Source organism: Stegostoma tigrinum, chromosome 6, assembly GCF_030684315.1.
Source record: "Stegostoma tigrinum isolate sSteTig4 chromosome 6, sSteTig4.hap1, whole genome shotgun sequence".
Lineage (NCBI taxonomy): Eukaryota > Metazoa > Chordata > Chondrichthyes > Orectolobiformes > Stegostomatidae > Stegostoma > Stegostoma tigrinum.
The window spans coordinates 78,691,805-78,712,449 of record NC_081359.1 but is presented as its reverse complement, the minus strand read 5'-3'; the positions used below and the strand labels follow the sequence as shown (position 1 = coordinate 78,712,449).

At 41.6% G+C, this 20,645-nt stretch overlaps 1 protein-coding gene across 5 annotated transcripts in view; it reads left to right on the top strand.

Moving 5' to 3' along the window:
- flt3 (fms related receptor tyrosine kinase 3) overlaps positions 1–16,475 on the top strand; it is a 126,188-nt gene extending 109,713 nt beyond the window's left edge. For 4 of the 5 annotated variants that reach the window (XM_048533162.2, XM_059646688.1, XM_048533161.1 and 1 more), the window contains 4 exons: positions 12,205–12,316; positions 12,411–12,510; positions 13,297–13,402; positions 15,687–16,475. In XM_048533162.2, the coding sequence (XP_048389119.1) occupies positions 12,205–12,316; positions 12,411–12,510; positions 13,297–13,402; positions 15,687–15,827 (459 nt within the window). In that variant the 3' untranslated portion in view covers positions 15,828–16,475. Of the gene's footprint in view, positions 1–12,204; positions 12,317–12,410; positions 12,511–12,630; positions 12,838–13,296; positions 13,403–15,686 lie in introns of those variants that run through there. The other variant, XM_059646687.1, reaches the window with a different exon arrangement.
- Positions 16,476–20,645: the final 4,170 nt, after the last annotated feature.

Below are 20,645 nucleotides of genomic sequence, written 5' to 3'. Positions count from 1 at the left end.
GACACCTAATGAAAATAATCCCTCTGCCTGCCATAGGCCCATATCCCTCCATTCCTTGCATATTCATTTGCTTATTTAAAAGTCTCTTAAACGCCTGTATTGTACCTGCCTCCACCACCACCACTGCCAGTGTGTTCCAGGCTCCTACCACTTTTTAAAAAAAAATTGCCCCCGTATCTCCTTTGAACTTTCCCCCTCTAACTTTAAACAAAACGCCCCCTCGTATTAGACATTTCAACTCTGGGAAAAAGATTCTGATTGTCAACCCTATCTATGCATCTCAAAATTTTATAGGTTTCTATCAAGTCTCCCTTCAGCATCTGCCACTCAAGAGAAAACAACCCGAGTTTTCCTAGCACCTTCTTATAGCTCGTACCCTTTAATCTAGGCAGCTTCCTGGTAAACCTCTTCGGCACCAGATCCAAAACCTCCACATCCTTCCTATAATGGTGACCAGAATTGGACACAATACTTGAAATGTGACCCGACCAATGTCTTATAAAGCTGCAACATGACATCCTGACTCTTATACTCAATTCCCCAAGGAACAGAGGCAAGCATGCCATACACCTTCTTTATCACCCTATCTTCCATGGCTACTTTCAGAGAGCTATAGACTTGAATCCCAAGATCTTTCTGTACATCAACGCTGTTCAGGATCCAGCCACTAACTGTATACTTTTCCTTAACATTTGATCTCCAAAAGTGCAACACCTCACACTTACCCAGATTAAACTCCATCTGTAATTTCCTCAACATACCTACAACTGATCTATATCCCGCTGTATCCTTTGACGACCTTTGACACTATCAACAACTCCACCAATTTTTATATCGTCTGCAAACTTACTAACTCTTCTGCAAAAGGGTCCTGACTCAAAATGTCAACTTTTCTGCTCCTTTAATGCTGCCTGGCCGGCTGTGTTCCTCCAGCTCCACACTGTGTTGACTATAACCCACCTCACGTACTTATTCATCTAAGTGATTTATATATTATCACAAACAGCAGAGGTCCCAGTACGGATCCTTGTGAACATCACTTGTTAGGGCCCTCCAGCCTTAAAATTACCCTTCCACCTAAATCCTCTGTCATTTATAGGCAAGCCAATTCTGAATCTGTGGATTCCATGCATCTTAATCTTCTGGATGAGCACACCTTGAGGGTCCTTGTCAAAAGCCTTACTAAAATCCATGTAAACACCACCCACTGCTCTACCCTCATCAATCGTCTGAGTCACCTCCTTGAAAATTTCAATCAAGTTAGTAAGATGTGACCTGCCCTGTACAAAGCCATGCTGACCGTCCCTAATTAGGCCATAATTTTCCAAATGGGCGTAAATCCTATCCCTGTGAATTCTCTCCGATAGCTTCCCGACCACTGATGAGAGACTCACCGTTCTATAGTTTCCGGGATTATCCTTATTTCCTTCTTGAACAGAGGAACAACATTAGCTACTCGCCAATCCTCTGGGACCTCTCCAGTGGCTAGTGAGAATACAAAGATCTTGGTCAAGGCCCTGGCAATCTCTTCTCTGGCCTCTCTCAATAATCTGGGGTAGACACCATAGTGCCCTGGGGACCTATCCACTTTAATGCTGTTCAAGAGATCCTAACCCACTTCTTTCTTGGTCTCAAAATGGCCTAGCATATTAGCATGCTCTTCACAAATCTCATTATCCTCCATATGCTTTTCCTCGGTGAATACTGATGCAAAGTACTCATTTAGGATCTCACCCACATCCTCTGCCTCCAAACACAAGTTCCCTTCTTTATCTTTGAGTGGTCCCACCTTCTCCATAGTTTTCCTCTTGTTTTTAATGTATCTGTAGAATGTCTTGGGATCCTCCTTAGCCCTACTTGCCAAAGTCATTTCATGGCCCCTTCTTGCCCTCCTAATTCCCTGCTTGAGTACTTTCCTGCTTTTTTTGTATTCCTCACAGGCCCTGTCCAATTTTAGCTTCCTAAACCTTAAATAGGCATTTTTTTTTTGCCTTCTGACTAAATCACAACCTTCCTCATTAGCCAAGGGTCCCTTATCTTGCCATCCTTCTTTTTCCTCCTTACTGGAACATCCTGGTCTTAAACTCTCCCCCGCAGGTCTTTAAGCAGTTCCCACACGTCTAATGTGGACTTACTTGATAACAGCTTCTCCTATTTAGCACTCCCTAGCTCCTGCCTAATACTGATGTAATTTGCCCTCCCCTAATTTAGTACCTTCCTGCAAGGTCCTGATTTATCCTTGTTTGAAGCTATCTTAAAACTTAAGGAGTTATGATCACTGTTACCAAAATGCTCTCCCACTAAAAGGTTAGTCTCCTGTCCAGGCTTATTAGCCCAATACAAGGCCCAGTATGGCCCCTCTGGTTGGACTGTCTACATACTGTTTCAAGAAACCCTCTTGGTTGCACTAAACAAATTCCATTCCGTCTAAGCCTTTTACTCTAAGGAAGTCCCAATCAAAACCAGAGAAGTTAAAGTCACCCACTATAACAACTCTGTATTTATTTCACCTTTCCATAACCTGCCTACATATTTGTTCCTCAGTCTTCTGGTGGCTGTTGGGAGGCCTAAATTATAAACCTATCACAGCGATTGTACCCATCTTATTTTTGAGTTCTACCCATGTTGCCTCAGTGGATAAGCCCTCCAGCATGTCCTCTCTGAGTGCAGATGTACCATTCTCCCTGATAAGTAATGCAACTCCTCCACCTCTTTCACCTTCTTCTCCACCTTGTCTAAAACAATGAAACCCTGGAATGTTGAGCAGCCAGTCCTATCCCTCTCTCAACCACATCTCTGTAACAGCCACAGCATCATGGTCCCATCTACTGATCCAGCCTCTAACTCATCTGCCTAACCTATAATGCTCCTTGCATTGAAATAAACATATTGCAGCCCATTAGTACCATGGTGTTCATTTACATGTCTCTGCGTGTCCTTACTTTCTGATTTAATGGTCCTTACATTTACCTTGCCCCTCAATCCCTCCACTTGCAGATCTGCTGCTCTGGTTCCCAGCCCCCTGCTACTCGAGTTTAAATCCTCCCGAGTAGCACTAGCAAGCTTCCCTGCGAGGGTGTTGATTCCCCTCCAGATCACCTCTGCCCCTGAAGAGGTCCCAATGATCCAAGAAGCTGAAACCCTGCCCTGTGCATGAGCTCCTCAGCCTCACCTCCCTCGAGTTCTCAAGGAAGTGGATAAATTGCTCTTTACACCATTTCAGCTGAGCTCTCTATAATTTCTTTCACTGATTTGTCTCACTCCTGAACAGTGACCGTCTCACCTATTGATTTAGATGTATATGTAAAATCTATGGGACCACTTGAAGCAAAACATAGGAACCAATGTTTATCCCTCAACTAATGTCTTATTTATCAAAATAACTCACTGATATCTCTGAGAATCAGTTGTCTTCAAACTGGCAGCTGTGTCTTCTTATATTACGATAACTGCACTTCCAAACTGCTTCATTGGCTGTGATGTGCTTGGGACATTGTGTGTGTATGTGAACAGCAAGTTTATTTTTATGTCCTTTAATGTTCACTATATTTCTGCTATCATTCTCTGTTATATGCCTTTCTTTGTCCCTGTTTTCTTTCTTTGCCAAAAGTTCCCTCTGTCCCTGACTTAGACCATAAGGCCATAAGACAGAGGAGTGGAAGTAAGGCCATTTGGCCCATCGAGTCCACTCCACCATTTAAATCATGGCTGATGGGCATTTCAAATCCATTTCCCTGCACTCTCCCCATAGCCCTTGATTCCTTGTGAGATCAAGAATTTATTGACCTCTGCCTTGAAGGCATCTAACGTCCCGGCCTCTACTGCACTCCGTGGCCATGAATTCCACAACCCCACCACTCTCTGGCTGAAGAAATGTCTCCTCATTTCTGTTTTAAATTTACACCCTCTAATTCTAAGGCTGTGCTCACGGGTCCTAGACTTACCGCCTAACGGAAACAACTCCTCAGTGTCCATCCTTTCTAAGCTATACATTATCTTGTAAGTTTCTATTAGATCTCCCCTCAACCTTCTAAACTCTAATGAATACAATCCCAGGATCCTTAGCCGTTCATCGTATGTTAAACCTACCATTCCAGGGATCATCCGTGTGAGTCTCCGCTGGACATGCTCCAGGGCCAGTATGTCCTTCCTGAGGTGTGGGGCCCAAAATTGGACACAGTATTCTAAATGGGGCCTAGCTAGAGTTTTATAAAGTCTCAGAAGCACATCACTGCTTTTATATTCCAACCCTCTTCAGATAAACGATAACATTACATTCGCTTTCTTAATCACGGACTCAACCTGCAAATTAACTTTTAGAGAATCCTGGGCCAACACTCCCAGATCCCTTTGTACTTCTGCTTTACGAATTTTCTCACCGTTTAGAAAATAGTCCATGCCTGTATTCTTTTTTCCAAAGTGCAAAACCTCACATTTGCTCACGTTGAATTTCATCAGCCATTTCCTGGACCACTCTCCTAAACTGTCTAAATCTTTCTGCAGCCTCCCTCTTGATGAAATAGCAAAACAAAAGTTAACAATTACCCACTGAAAACCCACAGTTTGTGATCACAAAGTATGAGATTATCACGCTTGGGCAAGCAATTTGATAAGTCCAAACATGAGATTTTAAAAACTGCCAGAAAAAAAGAACACAAAGAAAATACACAAACAAAACAAGAAGTTGAGGAAGGGTCAGTTGACCGGAAATGTTAACTCTGATTTCTCTCCACAAATGCTGCCAGACTTGCTGAGCTTTTCCAGCAATTACGGTTTTTGTTCCCGATTTACAGCAGCCACAGTTCTTGCTGTGTTTACAAAGAAAATGCAGCTCTTATAGCAGTAAAGTAATGAGGGTGTCAGCACCTACTCAGCAATAACCTGCTCAGTGACACCGAGCTTGGATTCTGCGAGGGCCACGCAGCTCCTGACCTCATTACAGCCTCTGTTCAAACATGGAAAAAACAGCAGAATTCCAGAGGTGAGGAGAGGGTGACAGCCCCAGACATTCAAATCAGTGTGGCATCAAGGAGTCCTAGCAAAACTGGAATCAATGGATGTCAGGGAGTAAAGTCTCTATTAATTAGAATCATGCTTGGCACATTGGAAGATGGTTGTGGTTGTTGGAGGTCAGTCACCTCAGCTCCAGGACATCTCTGAAGGAGTTTCTCAGGGTAGTATTCTAGGCCCAACCACCTTCAGCTGCTTCATGAATGACCTACCCTCAATCATAAGGTCAGAAGCGGAGATGTTCACTGATGATTGCACAATGTTGGGCATTATTCACAAATCCTTGGATACTGAAGCAGTACATGTTTAAATGCAACAAGATCTATACAATATCCAGGCTTGGGCTGATAAGTGGCAAGTAACAATCATGTCACATAAATGCCAGGCTCTGACCATCACCACTAAGGGATAATCTAACTGCTAGCCCTTGACATTCAATGGTGTTACCATCACTGATTCCCCACTATCAACATCCTGGGGGTTACCATTGACAGAAACACAACTGGTCTCTCCACATAAACACAGCGGCTACAAGAGAAGGTCAGAGGCTAGGAATAATGTGGCGAGTAACTCACCTACTGACTCCCAAGTCTGTCTGCCATCTAGAAGACACAAGTCAGGCATCTGATGGAATACTCCCCACTTGCCTGGATGAGTGCAGCTCCAACAACATTCAAGAGGTGCACCTGACAAAGGGGCTGCGCTCCAAAATAACAAAGTGTGTAGCTGGATGAACACAGCAGGCCGAGCAGCATCTCAGGAGCACAAAAGCTGACGTTTCGGGCCTAGACCCTTCATCAGAGAGGGGGATGGGGACAGGGTTCTGAAATGAATAGGGAGAGAGGGGGAGGCGGACCGAAGATGGATGGAGGAGAAGATAGGTGGAGAGGAGAGTAAAGGTGGGGAGGGGATAGGTCAATCCGGGGAGGACGGACAGGTCAAGGAGGCGGGATGAAGTTGGTAGGTGGGAAATGGAGGTGCGGCTTGAGGTGGGAGGAGGGGATAGGCGAGAGGAAGAACAGGTTAGGGAGGCGGGGATGAGCTGGGCTAGTTTAGTGATGCAGTGGGGGGAGGGGACGAGCTGGGCTGGTTTTGGGATGCAGTGGGGGAGAGGGAGATTTAAAAGCTTGTGAAGTCCACATTGGTACCATTGGGCTGCAGGGTTCCCAAGCGGAATATGAGTTGCTGTTCCTGCAACCTTCAGGTGGCATCATTGTGGCACTGCAGGAGGCCCATGATGGACATGTCGTTTGAGGAATGGGAGGGGGAGCTCCAAATGCTTGTCTGATTGCAAATAAACCTATTGGACTATGACCTGGTGTCATGTGACTTCTGAGATAATGGGAACTGCAGATGCTGGAGAATTCCAAGATAATAAAATGTGAGGCTGGATGAACACAGCAGGCCGAGCAGCATCTCAGGAGCACAAAAGCTGACGTTTCGGGCCTCGACCCTTCATCAGAGAGGGGGATGGGGAGAGGGAACTGGAATTAATAGGGAGAGTGGGGGAGGCGGACCGAAGATGGAGAGTAAAGAAGATAGGTGGAGACAGTATAGGTGGGGAGGTAGGGAGGGGATAGGTCAGTCCAGGGAAGACGGACAGTATACCACATTAAGCAGAGGTTCACCTGCACATCTGCCAATGTGGTATACTGCATCCACTGTACCCGGTGTGGCTTCCTCTACATTGGGGAAACCAAGTGGAGGCTTGGAGACCGCTTTGCAGAACACCTCCGCTCAGTTCACAACAAACAACTGCACCTCCCAGTCGCAAACCATTTCCACTCCCCCTCCCATTCTTTAGATGACATGTCCATCATGGGCCTCCTGCAGTGCCACAATGATGCCACCCGAAGGTTGCAGGAACAGCAACTCATATTCCGCCTGGGAACCCTGCAGCCTAATGGTATCAATGTGGACTTCACCAGTTCCAAAATCTCCCCTTCCCCAACTGCATCCCTAAACCAGCCCAGTTTGTCCCCTCCCCCCACTGCACCACACAACCAGCCCAGCTCTTCCCCCCCACCCACTGCATTCCGAAACCAGTCCAACCTGTCTCTGCCTCCCTAACCTGTTCTTCCTCTCACCCATCCCTTCCTCCCACCCCAAGCCGCACCCCCATCTACCTACTAACCTCATCCCACCTCCTTGACCTGCCCATCTTCCCTGGACTGACCTATCCCCTCCCTACCTCCCCACCTATACTCTTTCCACCTATCTTCTTTTCTCTCCATCTTCGGTCCGCCTCCCCCTCTCTCCCTATTTATTCCAGAACCCTCACCCCATCCCCCTCTCTGATGAAGGGTCTAGGGCCGAAACGTCAGCTTTTGTGCTCCTGAGATGCTGCTTGGCCTGCTGTGTTCATCCAGCCTCACATTTTATTATCATGTGACTTCTGACATGGTTCAAAAAGTTATCTCATCACCACGTTCTCAGGGGACATGCATTGAGCACCCACATCCCACAAATGATTATAAATAAAGTTCACCTCTGACATTTCAAACCAACTACTGATATGATGGCCAACCATTATTTTCCCACCAACAGCGGCCTGTTGCAACCAACTCTCGCCTACTGGAACCGGTTGTCAATCAGGTTCTATCTGGTGTGTAGCTCTTGATGCAGTCAAGTCTATCATGGACAAGGACAGCTTCCTCCTCATTAATATCCTTATCCTCCTTCTTGGAATGCTGCTCCCGTTCTATTAGTTGCTCAGCATTTGTAACCTTTCCTTGTTGCTTCACTTGTTCTTTGTTCGTTCTAAATGTCTGTCTAATCCTCTGACCTACCAATGATCTTTGCAGATTTGTATAGTGTTTCTTTCACTTTCATACTATTCTTAACTTCCTTTCTGAGTCACCAATGAACACATTCTTCGCAAAGAGCATTTTTTTTCCAAATGGGATATATCTTATCTTAGAGTTATTAAATACCACCTTATAATCTGACACTGCAACCCTACTGACCTAATTTTTAACCTAGTTTCCCAGTTAACCTTAGCCAGCTCTGTCTTCATACCCTCGTAATTATCTTTATTTTTATTTAAAACATGAGTGATGAATTCCACACTTCTCCCTTTCAAAATGAGCATGAAATTGTGTGACCTCAGTACTCGTGTACCACAAGGTTATTGATTAATCCTGTCTCACTGCACGTCAACATTTTTTTTAAAAATTATTTTTGCAATCTTTGGTCTTTGCAGCATTTTCTGTTGCTTTCTGTTATACTCTGAAAACAGTGCCCAAATTGCTGCCTTGCTCTATCGCTTTGTTCCTTCCCTTTGCTTCACCATACCTTCCTTCACTTTATCCCTTGCACCTCACCATGCCAGACCATAGCCCACGTCTTGCACCCAAAGCATCTCAGTAGAAATTCATCCTCTTCTTCAAGTGGTAAAGATATTGAGGCTGTGCCCAATTCAGACTCCGAGGTTTCTTCAATACTGGATGACGGAGGAGAACCCATGGGTTCCAATAGCCTTTCTGCTGTTCTGAGGGGCTGGGTACGTTTTGCTGTAGTCCTGTTTGCAGTTTTGCAGCTTTCATGGGGTCCACGTGTTTGTACCTGACTGCCTCACCTACCCAAACTTTTACATTATGGGATCTGACCTCGCACTGCCTGCCTCTTACTCATGCAGGGCTATTTCTGTGGTTTCAGCACCAAACTTCATCCCTTGCAGGAAACTGTCTCTCTCATTCAGAGGAGTCTTGTGTCCACCATTGGTGTTGCTGATGCCATTTCACCCTCCACTCAACCCCAGGTCCAGGAAAATCAGTTTTAACCTGGTGCGGAGTCTTTTCCCCATTAGCAATTCTACTGGAGCCAGTCCAATAATCAAGTAGGAACTGGAACAGTTTGGTATTGAGTGAGACTGTATATTGTTTCTTTAAGCCTGCCTTCAAAATTTGGACTGCTCTTTCCACAAGACCACTGGATGGTGGATGGTATGGAGCTGTCCTTATACGCTAAACACCATTTGACTTTAGGAAATTCTCAAATTCTCTGCTGGTAAATAATGGCCCATTGTCTGTGACCAACAGTTTCAGGAGCCTGTGTATTGCAAAAGATGGAGCTTTTCTATTGCCGTCCCTATGTTTGACAAATAAATTCTATGGATAGCTAACCACTTTAAGTGGGCGTCCACATGACTAAGAATGTTGAGCCCATGAAAGGACTGGCACAATCAATGTGTAACTGAGTCTGAGATTTACCCGGCCATTCCCGTGAATGTGGGGAAACTGCTGGCCATAATTTTTGTCCTTGTTGGCTTTCTGCACAGTGCCCCCTTCCATGCAGTTATGTCTGCATCCAAGCTGACTTCTCACCAACATCTTAATTTTGGAAACCTCTGGATGACCCTGGTGGAGTTCAGCCAGTATCTGGTGTTGACCTATGCTTGGAACAATCACTCTTGCTCCCCCTGACAAGATGCCACCCTTTACAGTGATCTGGTCTCTCCGGGTCCAGAAAGTTTTCAGTTCTGATTGTGACAGCCCTTTTGTTTCCCTCATCACCACTAGCTGTTTCAGTTTGCTAGGAGCAAACTTTTTTGTGTCCATAGTCTAATACTGTCAGTGGTGACTGGAAGGGTATCCAGAAAGTTTAAAACCAGACTGCACTTCTCCAGCGGCAGTACTACCAATGGTGTAGCTGCAAGCAGAAAGCGGCTCAAGGCAGCCATATTTGCTACCTGGCCTCCGGATGGTATTTGTCCTCATATAAAACCACAGCCCACTGATGAATTCAATCTGAAGTTATGGATGGCATGGCCATGTCCACTTTGAGTAGCATCCAGCAGGGGATTGTGGTCTGTTGCTATTACAATCTTACATCTGTAAACGTTTGGTAGAACCTTCTCACACCAAAGATGACAACCAAACATTCCTTCTCTATCTGGGCATATTTACACACTGCATCAGCCAAAATCTGGGAAGCATTTGGGCCATCCGTGAGCCAACACTACCCCGATACCATACAAGGATGCATCGCATGCCAGCACCAGATCTTGCTTGGGATCGTAGCATGCCAACACCTTAGACGATGATAGCTGCTTCTTCACTTCTCTAAAGGCTACAGCTTGGCTGCAAGACCATTTTCAAGGCTGACCCTTTTTCAGTGGTAGACGTAAGGGTCCCAAGATGAAAGCCTGGTTACAACTGAAATTTCCACAATTATTCAATAATCCAAGTAAGGTCTCTGATCCAGATGTGGGAATCAGGGCACCTTTGATCATCGTCACTTTATCTTGAATGCCCTCACTTTACCTTCCAATGGGGGTATAACCTGGTCTTTTCTACTCTGTAGCCCAAGTAGGTCACTTGGAGTGTCTGAAGCACACACTTTTCTCTTCTGACATGTAAGCCTGCCTTGGAGAAATGTCTAAGGACAATGTCCAAGTTTTCTAAGTGCTCTTTATTGGTCTTCTCTGTTATTAGCACTTCATCCAGATAAATTGCAACCTTGAGTAAAACTTGTAAAATGTTCTTTGTCATCTGCTGAAAAATGGCACAGGCTGAAGATACTCCAAATGACAGTCTTATGCATTGGTACAAATCCTCATGGGTATTAATTGTAGCATAATAAGAAAATGTTAACCATTTGATCAAGGCTTGACTTTGTTTTGGGGTTTTGCTGTGGGCTGACCTAGAGTCCCTCCGTTCAGGATATGTCCTGAGTGATTGCAATTGGCTTCACTCAAATGGTGGCACCCCCCCAAACCCCTCCCCCCCACCACTTCCACCCCTAGGTTAGTCAGCCTGGTGAGGGTGTCCACTTCCATCAGTTACCCCATACCTCATATGTTGCAATTGCCATATTTCCAATGACAAAGCCAGTTGTAGTGCCTGTTTGAAGTTCAGTTGGGCTTCATGGTTACATCATTAATCCCACATGCCTAATGGTCTTTCAGCATCTCATTAAGGGTTAAACCAAAGTCACATGCCTCTGCCAGTCATCTTAACCTCGTCAAAAATCCCGACACAGATTTCCCTGGTTCTTGAACTGCTTAGTAAAACCAATAGTGTCTCAGAATTAGAGGAAGCTTGGGGGTCATAAAATTCCTTAATTAAGTCTGTCAACTCTTGAAAGACTATAGTATCTGGTACCTCAGGACATGTAAGGCTCCTAATAACCAAAAAAGCTGTCAGGAGAATTACTAGTTGTTTTTCATCGCTCTGTCATTTGCCTGAAAAGGTAACTCATTCTTTCCACATGCTGGGCCTGGGATTGAATGATTCAAGCTTCCCAAATAATGGCTTGATGCCAGAAACGCTTACCCCAACACAAAGACAACTGTTGCAAGTGAATTTCCTCAGGGTCACACTTTTTTCACTTGTCACCACTGAAATAACTCCACAAAACTGGTATCCCATCACCAAGTTACCCTTTATTTACACTTGCACAGTACTTGACACTGGTCCAGCTGCCTCAGAACCGGGTCTCAGAGTGAACAGAACCTCTGACACTTCTGTTTATATCTGTGAGCCAGGCCCCCCCACCGCCGCGGAACCAGGTTAATAGCCCCAATCAGGGCACACATATTCTATGATGTCTATCTGGCTGACCTTCTTAGAAAATCTGATTGCAAAAGATAGCATTCCAAACACACTTAACAAGTCCTGCTTGCAAACCTCAGAACACCATGTCTCATTTTAGAGGCAATTCTGTTCATAGACAGCATTTACTAAATAATTCTGACTGTTTTAAGCTGTTTTGCTCAAGATTTCTCTCAAAACCATGTCTGCTTTAAAGTCAGGCTCATGGCAAGATGGATTTTTGTGTGCTTGAGGCTACATATATGATCATACAGAACTCTGTATGATTTTTCTCATCATTCCCACTTTCAACTTCTCATTCTTTTAGTTGTTCACATTTAACAAACCTCTTGACATTCCAGTTTATTAACAACGAGGTGACTGAACAACCACAGAAACTGAATTCAGAATATTTGTGTGGAAATGCAGACCTTTTGTTGCAGAAGGTGGATGGTCCTTTTGCCCTTTGATGCATTGAAAGCAGCAAATGCTGTACAAAAATGTCTAATGAGAGAATATATTAACTTTGGTATTCTTTTCATTGGCTGCCACAGGAATATTTCACTATTGTGTTTTTCTTATTATAATGAGAAGTAATTTAGGTGAGCCAATGAGTTAACAAATTTTCATTATTAACTTTTGTTTTCCCAATAAAATTTAGGCACGACTCCCTGTCAAGTGGATGGCACCTGAAAGTTTATTTGAAGGCAGTTACACAACTCGTAGTGATGTCTGGTCATATGGAATCTTATTGTGGGAAATATTTTCACTTGGTAATGATTAATATTTCATATTAATCCAAATATTGCCTCATGAAAATTCGACTCAATTCCATTACCTAATTTTATATTTTAAATATTTGTCAAGGTGTCAATCCATATCCCGGAATTCAAGTGGATTCTAATTTCTACAAACTAATTAAGAGTGGATTTAAGATGGATCAGCCATTTTATGCTACTGAAGAGATGTGAGTTTCTCTATCTTTTGATTTTGCATAATAATTTAAACTCTGGTGTATTCACATAAATAATGTATTAACACAATGTATTTAAAAATTGTCAAACATGTTTTGATATTATGAAAATAGGAGGGAAAGAAAGCTGAGATTGAACGCTTGGGCCAACTTTGCTCTGTGGACCTGCTCTGAGTTTTCTTCTGAAGAAAGCTAGAAAAAACATTGAATATTTAAAGTTACTAAACATACTATGTAATGTCCCAGGAACTGGTAGGAAAACACAGATGATTCTGAATATGGCATGTTGTCAAATCTTCAGGTAGTTTGAAATGGAAACTAGATTACTTCACTGCGGGGGTGGGGGGGGGGGGGGCAGCATTTAAATGTTATAATGTCTAAGCAATTCTGATGCCTGATTAACAATTGTAATGGCATGAGCCTGTGATCTGACTGTCTTCCATGGTCTCTCTTTGTCATGATCTGATTTATGCTGCAGAAGAAGTCTAAAAAGACTTTCAAATTAAATAAATGCTGTATTGTGATGCCTGCTTGTAGTTCTTCAAATTCAACTTTAATAATTCATTCAATCTTCATTAGATGTAATTTTCAGGTCACACTGTACAAACACTTTCAAACAATATATGGAATGTATTGTTGAAAGCATTCATCGTTCCATAATTTCTGAGCAATGTATTACCACCCCCCTCCTTCCCCCCACCCTCCTCCTTGCCCCCCACCCTCTGAGCAATGTATAACTGTGCCTGCTTATAACATGCTTCTGATTTTCCATTTTCATAGATACAGCGTGATACAATCATGCTGGGCTCTTGATCCGCGAAAACGACTCTCATTTTCAGACCTAGTTTCTATTTTTGAAAAGCGACTTGCGGATGCTGAAGTAGCTGTAAGTGAACAGTCTTACAGGAAGAATTAATAGCATATTTACAGTACTTGAAATGAAAGCATTTGTCTCCAAATGAAATAGCTTATTTATACAGCGTTCTTTATGTCCTTGAGGCTTCCAAAAGTATTTCACAATCAATGCATGTCTTTTTGAGTATAGTCTCAGTTATGTAGATAAGCCTGGCAACCAGTTTGTACACATTGAGTACGTAAGCCAAGTCATCACTAACAAAAAAAAAGACAATGCTGCAGAAACTCAGCAATGCCAGCAGCTTCTGCGGAGAGAGAAACAAAATTAACATTTTCGGTCAGACATGACTTCTTCAGAACATTAGCCATCACATAATCTGCTGTTAGTGATATTGGTTAAGGATTGAGCAGGAAACAAGGGGAACTTGCAAACAGTGCCATTGGATCTATGATGTCTATGAGCACAGGCAAAAAGAGCAAACCACCAGTAATGCTGCTTCCCTTAATCTTATACAGAACTGCTGATCTAGATTATGTGCTCAAACCATACTGTAGTATTTGAACTTGTCATCTGATTCAGTTGCTAAACTGACATTATTAGATTCAGATCCAAAGATTTGCTTTTATCAAATTGCAATGATTATCTGACAAATTGGTTTATCATTACCTTACTTAATTAATTCAGTTTGAACTGGTTTTTTTGTAGTCATTTTGCACGCAGTAATTTCCTATAAACAGTATTGCATTACTAATCTCCTACAAACAGTATGCAAAGAGTAATGTTAGTTGAAAAAAAATTTCTGGAAGATTTCTGTCTTGCACATGTCAGGATAATTCACAACAAACACTCAAGAAGGGTTAGAGGGATATGGGCCAAATGCTGGCAAATGGGACTGGATTTATTTAGGATATCAGGTCAGCATGGCCAAATCGGACTCAATTATGCTGTGTACCTCTATGACTCTCTTTGAAAATGGCATGGATAATTTATGAGAGGATAAGTTGTTTGGCTGGGCAATATAATGAATAGTTTTGGGCCCCTTATCTAAAGGAAGATATAGTAGCATTGGAAGCAGTCCAGAGAAGGTATCAGGAACAACTGTCACATATGGAGACCTTGAATAAATTGGGCCTGTATTCATCGGAACACCAAAGAATGAGAGGCAATGTCTTCCTCCAACAAAACCCCTCATGGCGTTTTTAACTACAGCTAACACACTATACTGTGCATGATGGTGCAAATGTTTGGGCATGGCGAATCTACCTAACCTTCACATCTTTGGAGTGAGAAAAGAAACCCACAAAGCCAACCACCCAAAGCTGGAAGTGAATCCATGTCCTTGGTGCTGTGAGGCAACAGTGCTAACCACTGTGCCACTATGTTGCCTTATTCAAGGCTGGGCTAGACTTTTAATCAGTAAGGAAATCAAAAGTTATTGGGGAAAGACAAGAAAATGGAGTTGAGATAATCAGATCAGCCATAATCTCACTGATGGCTAAGCAGACTTGATAGGCTGAATGGCCTATTTCTCTTCCTCTGCTGAATAATCTATGGTAAGTGGACTTTGACTGATAGAGGTGTTGCCAGAGAGAATGTATCAGTTAATGGTGACTGACAGCTGCTAAGCTTGTTTAAATTTTAAACAAAGCAAGATTGGTCAAACATGAAATGAACCAGAGAATGATTGTTACCTATTTTGTTCAGTTTGAAATATACATAGTGTGTGCACATATTATTTCTGTCTGCAAAACAAAAAAAAGGAACCTGTGTATTAAAATATGTAGCTTGTATTTCATGCAAATGCACCAGACTGCAAATCTCTCTGACAATCCTAAATTGATTTTTAGTATACTTCTTCACACACTCATGATTGCATAGCAAATGCTATCCAAATGTGGATTCACACCAATTCTTGGCCATTATGTTGTGAGTTTTGTAAGCATGCGCTGGATCGGTATGGTCATTGCTTTGCTTGTGATGAACAGCCGAAAGCATACCCAGTTAGATATGATCAGTGCAATACTTTCTCAGTACTGCACGGGGATTTCAGCCAGAAAGTTTGGCCTCAAGTCCCTGGAATAGAGCTTGAACTTTTGAATTTCCTGTTTCAGAATTCAGAGAGTTACCAACTAAGCCACTGCTGTCACTTCACAGCTGGTACTGTATCTTGTTATTAATTGCAGTGCAAAGTGGACAATGATCATGGTGTCAATTTTATAAAAATCCTTACTTTGAGATTCATCTCTACATATGTCAAACTTTTTTGAAAATATACTTTTTCACTAATTTGTTGTTTTATTTTGCTTTTATTTAGCTTTATCATAACTTAAAGGTGTGCAAATACAATTCAAACTATAAAAACCTCCCTATTAGTTCTAAGGAGCGCATCAGCATCCATTCTGCCACATCATTACTGAAGGAAAGTACTCCAAAGAATGAAGATGTGCAAATGTAATTTTTCTGCTGTATGGACCATCAAGATAGGTGGTTTCACTGGACATTGAATGTTTTCTTTTCATGACTAAGCTAATCAATGACTGTCTCAGCTGCTAACATCAAAAAGGTTGCAATTAATGAAACAGTTTTACTTTTCTTCTGTTGTAGTTCAGTCACTTATGGAAGACCGGGCTGTCAGAAATTTGTATATCTCTGCTTGTGTTATAGAGTATGAGAAATGTTAGGTTAAGAACTATGTAGAAATTAAGGCATTTGCAATTAAACCACAAAAATTAATAGCTCAAAGGTGATGAAAGTTACAATTTAAAAGAGATGATGAGCCTACTGTATGAACTGGATGATGTAGCAAACAGCTGGGAGTACAGAGATTGTGACTGTACAGGTCGACAATGACGAAGCTGCAATTGAGATTGGAGGAAGTCCCTGGTCCAGTATATTAAGAATAATAGCTAACTGACTATTAAATTGTTATGAAATCCTGTTTGGTTGACTAATGTCATAAGGAAATCTATTATTCTTTCCTCGTCCTGTCTATATGCAACTCCAGATCCACAGCAATTGTGGTCAAGTTTTAACTGTCCTCTGAAGTGACCTAACAAGGCACTCAATTACCAACATAACAAAGTGTGTAGCTGGATGAACACAGCAGGCCAAGCAGCATCTCAGGAGCACAAAAGCTGACGTTTTGGGCTTAGAGGATGAAGGGTCTAGGCCCGAAATGTCAGCTTTTGTGCTCCTGAGATGCTGCTTGGCCTGCTGTGTTCATCCAGCTCCACACTTTGTTTTCTTGGATTCTCTAGCATCTGCAGTTCCCATTATCTCTGAACTCAATTACCAACAAGTTGGCTCGCCATCACCTTCTCAAGAACATTCATGGATGGGTAACTAAAGCTGTAGATATTGGTGGTGTTACCCATATGCCATGAATGAAAATAAAACAAAAGTAGAATAGACCCTATCTAAAGTAGATAATACATGAAAAGAAACTGTATAAACATCTGGTTATATTTGGGATCAAGTCATCTTAGGATAGATAAAATAGGGATGATCAAATGCTGTGTGAAATATCATGATCCCTAAGTCACTGAGACAATGAAAATCATTACAAAAGTTTGCACATTACATAGAAATATCATTACAGGTCTATCACTGCTCAAAATATGGAATGTAAATTTAAGATAATTTTAGGGGCTTTTGCTTGAATTACTGCCGCAAATATTTGCATTTAAATAGTGCCTTAGTGTAGTTAAAAAGCCCCAATGTTTCCTGAGAGCATAATCTGACAGAAATTTACAGCAAGCAAAAGAAACAGACATTAGGTTACATTACTATAAGCCTGGTAAAAGAAGTAAGTTTTAAGAGTGGTTTGAAAGAGGAGACAGGGCTGGAAAGCTGAAGAGGTTTAGCAAGAAATTCCAGAATTTAAGGCCCAGATGGCTGAAGACATCCACACAAATAACGGAAAAAGGGAAGCAGCAGATACACAAGAGTCGAGAGCCAGAGACATGCAGCATTTTCAAAAGGTTTTAGGGATGGAGAAGGTTATACAGATCGTACAGGCTGGAGAGTGATTTAAATGTGAGGATGACAATGTATGTATTATCAGAAAACAACTTTTCATGGTCTTTCCTCACTGATTAAATAGATTGGACAAAGTGCAGAATTGAGAATAGTGGGCGAACGGTAGAATGGATTTGGTGAACTGTTCCCTTATTGGTAAACTGTTCTTATGTCATAGTCACATTTGTTAAAAGTATTTATCACTTAACAATACAAAGTATTGAATTTTTATAAATGCTAAAATATGTTTTTAAGTAAGAAAATCTAGAATGTAAAGTTAACTGTCCTACAGGTTCTTAAATCTGCCTAATTTAAGAAGTTGCCTATCCCCTGCTACATACAACCACTTAGAGGATGGATACCCAACAAATTTCAGACATATCACAGTGTTGGCTGCACAGTGGGTCAGTGGTTAGCACTGCAACCTCACAGCACTGTGGATCTGGGTTCAGTTCTAGCCTTGGACAACTGTCGGTGTGGTGTTTGCATGTTTTCCACCTGTTGGTGTGGGTTTCCTGGGGAAAAAGCTATTTGTGCAGACTAGGTGGATGGGCTGTACTAACTTTCCCCATAATACGCAGGCTGGGTGGATTAGCCATGGGAAATGCAGGTTTATAGGGGTACGTGAGGGGTCTAGGTGGAGTGCTGTTCAGAGAGTCAGTGTAGACTTCATGGGCCAATTAGCCTGCTTCCACACTGTAAAGATTCTATGATCATTCAAGTGAAACACTAGAATGTAGCTAAAGGAATACCTGTCCTTCAAGCTTTCCCTTCATCTTTGAAAAGAACTGATACCTATTTGGCATTTTCTTTGACATGATTGAAAATGGAAAAAAGCTGTAGCAAATGGAATTCAGTTTAGGCAGATGAATGATCGTCCATCATGGACCTAAAAAGGACAGAACAGAGTACTATCTAAATGGAGAAATTTTAGAAATAGTGTGGCTCTAAAGAGACTTGGAGGTTTAGAAGAGTAAATCATCAAACGTCATGTTAAGGTATAGAAAACAATCAAAAAGCTGTTACAGAGAATTTCTGAAGAAGGCTGTAGACCCAAAACGTCAGCTTTCCTGCTCCTCTGCTCCTCTGATGTTGTTTGTGTTGTTTGGCCTGCTGTGTTCATCCAGCTCTACACCTGGTTAAGTCAAAAAGCTGTATTAGCCTTGACAATTTCAGAAGTTTATCAGGATAAAATTTGGACTGTAAGTGTTTAATTTCAAGAACAAACTGCAGTGCAGCCCCTGGAATTTAGCTACTTTTCAGGAGTGAAATTAGGAAACACTTCTATGCACAAAGATTTATACGAGTTTGGAAATCTTCTACAACGACTATTAATACCAGATCAATTTTTGTCTTAATTCTGAGATTGATGGATTTTTTTTTCAACAAAGGTATTTCTGGATAACAGCAAAGGTAGGTATATGGAATTTTTGCAGATCAGCCATGATCTCATTAAATGTTGGCACAGCTTGAGGGAGCTAAATAACTTAGTCAGTCTGATGTTCCTGAAAGCTTTAAGAATTCCTAAAGCATGTATGCTAGCAAGCCCTCTGAAATATTCCACTTGTAGAAAACAAAATCAGATGAGAACAGTTGAGCTGCAGGGTCGACAGGTTTGTTTAGGTTTTTGCACTCAGAGCTGTTGTAATGCAATGTTCTTCAATTTGTGATCCTAGAAAAGAATGCTGCTCGTGCTACAGGTCATCAGAGATTGTACCATTGTGTTTGGAAAAGCACAATGTGGATGTTTCAATTCGTTGATAATCAATATAAAATGAATTGAATAATTGGATTTGAACAATTAGCTACTTTCCCAGAATTAATTTTTTTTAATGCTTTCTGATATTCAGTCTATCATTGTCAAGCAAAAGTGTCCTTCTGCTGTTCAGTGGGCCGTGGGTGGGTGGGGGGGGGGGGGGGGGGCGCAGGTACTTAGAGTAGTTTTCATGCTATTTTCTTTTTTTCCTTGTAAGTAGGATTGTAGGATTCAATTATTACTAAAATGTCCTGTGAGGGGAATCAAATGGATGAAATAACAATCTGTCATACTACAGTGTTAATAGCTATAATCACTATGCTGCTCTTCCAGAAAGAACTCTTGAGTTCTGTTATGAGATTGTGAGATTTATATCTCCAAATAGGCATTGTATGGTGCATCTACTCCAGCGTACAGTATATCAATACATCTAACATACCTGGTTACAAATATTTCATTGCTGCAACATATCTTTCTATATGTATCTATGTTCTTAATTTTTGGATTTATGTTTCTGCATTTTTATATTGTTAAGGTACTATTTATTTTACTGATTTGTTGATTAGTGTAAGTGTTTGCCATTCCAGTCATGTATGTAGCATATATCACCATTGATCATTCAGCTCAGTTGCAGGGTGACATGATGGCACTGAAATAAGTGGAACCTAGGTAAATGAAGCTAAAACATTTTTGGGTTGAATTTGAAGTAGTCAAATTAAAATAAATTTAAACTGCATGAACCATCTGTTCAGCCCAAAACTTTACCTGGCTTTTACTAATTTATTAATTATGAAGAACTTTGAAAAAGATGAAAACGGAAAATTGTTACGGATCAAGTGCCTCTCTGCAGTTCAGATTAAAACATGTTGCTGAGCATCATGGCAGTTCAGTAGGTTGGACCTAGGATTATACATCCAGTTCACTTACAGTAAAAAAAGGCACTTTTCCGAAGAACAAACAACTATTGGTCCAACATGTTTGACCCTTTTCGATGGGTCTAAGACCTACCTACTTTCTTTCTCATTATATTCTTCAATCCCTTTCCAGTGTGTCTTAACTCGTTGTGCACAATTAATTTTAACAATTTTTCCTGAGAGCCTAGTTCTATTTGTAGTACCCTTAGTATTAAAAACATTCTAACTGGTTTCCACACTGCTAACTTCCTTATTTTTTAACTTTGTACACCAGTATATTTTAACTACGTGGCAGGCTCTTTAATTTTAGCAATCTATGAAGGGATAGTGCAGTATATAAACCAGATACTGTTCTGCAGAAAAGAGAAAGAAATTAGATATAGAACAAACCTATGCTATTTCTGTGCACTTCTTAGCAACAATCTACTGAGTGTGTTTAGACCAGAAGTTTAGCTGCTGCTTTAGTTGTGAACAGTACAGAGTAGATGCTAAAGAAGAAAGAATGCATTGTTAAGAGTTATATCGAGAGAGATTTATATTGCAGTTAATCTGTGTCATACTTACTTTATGCTGCCATGACTTTGTG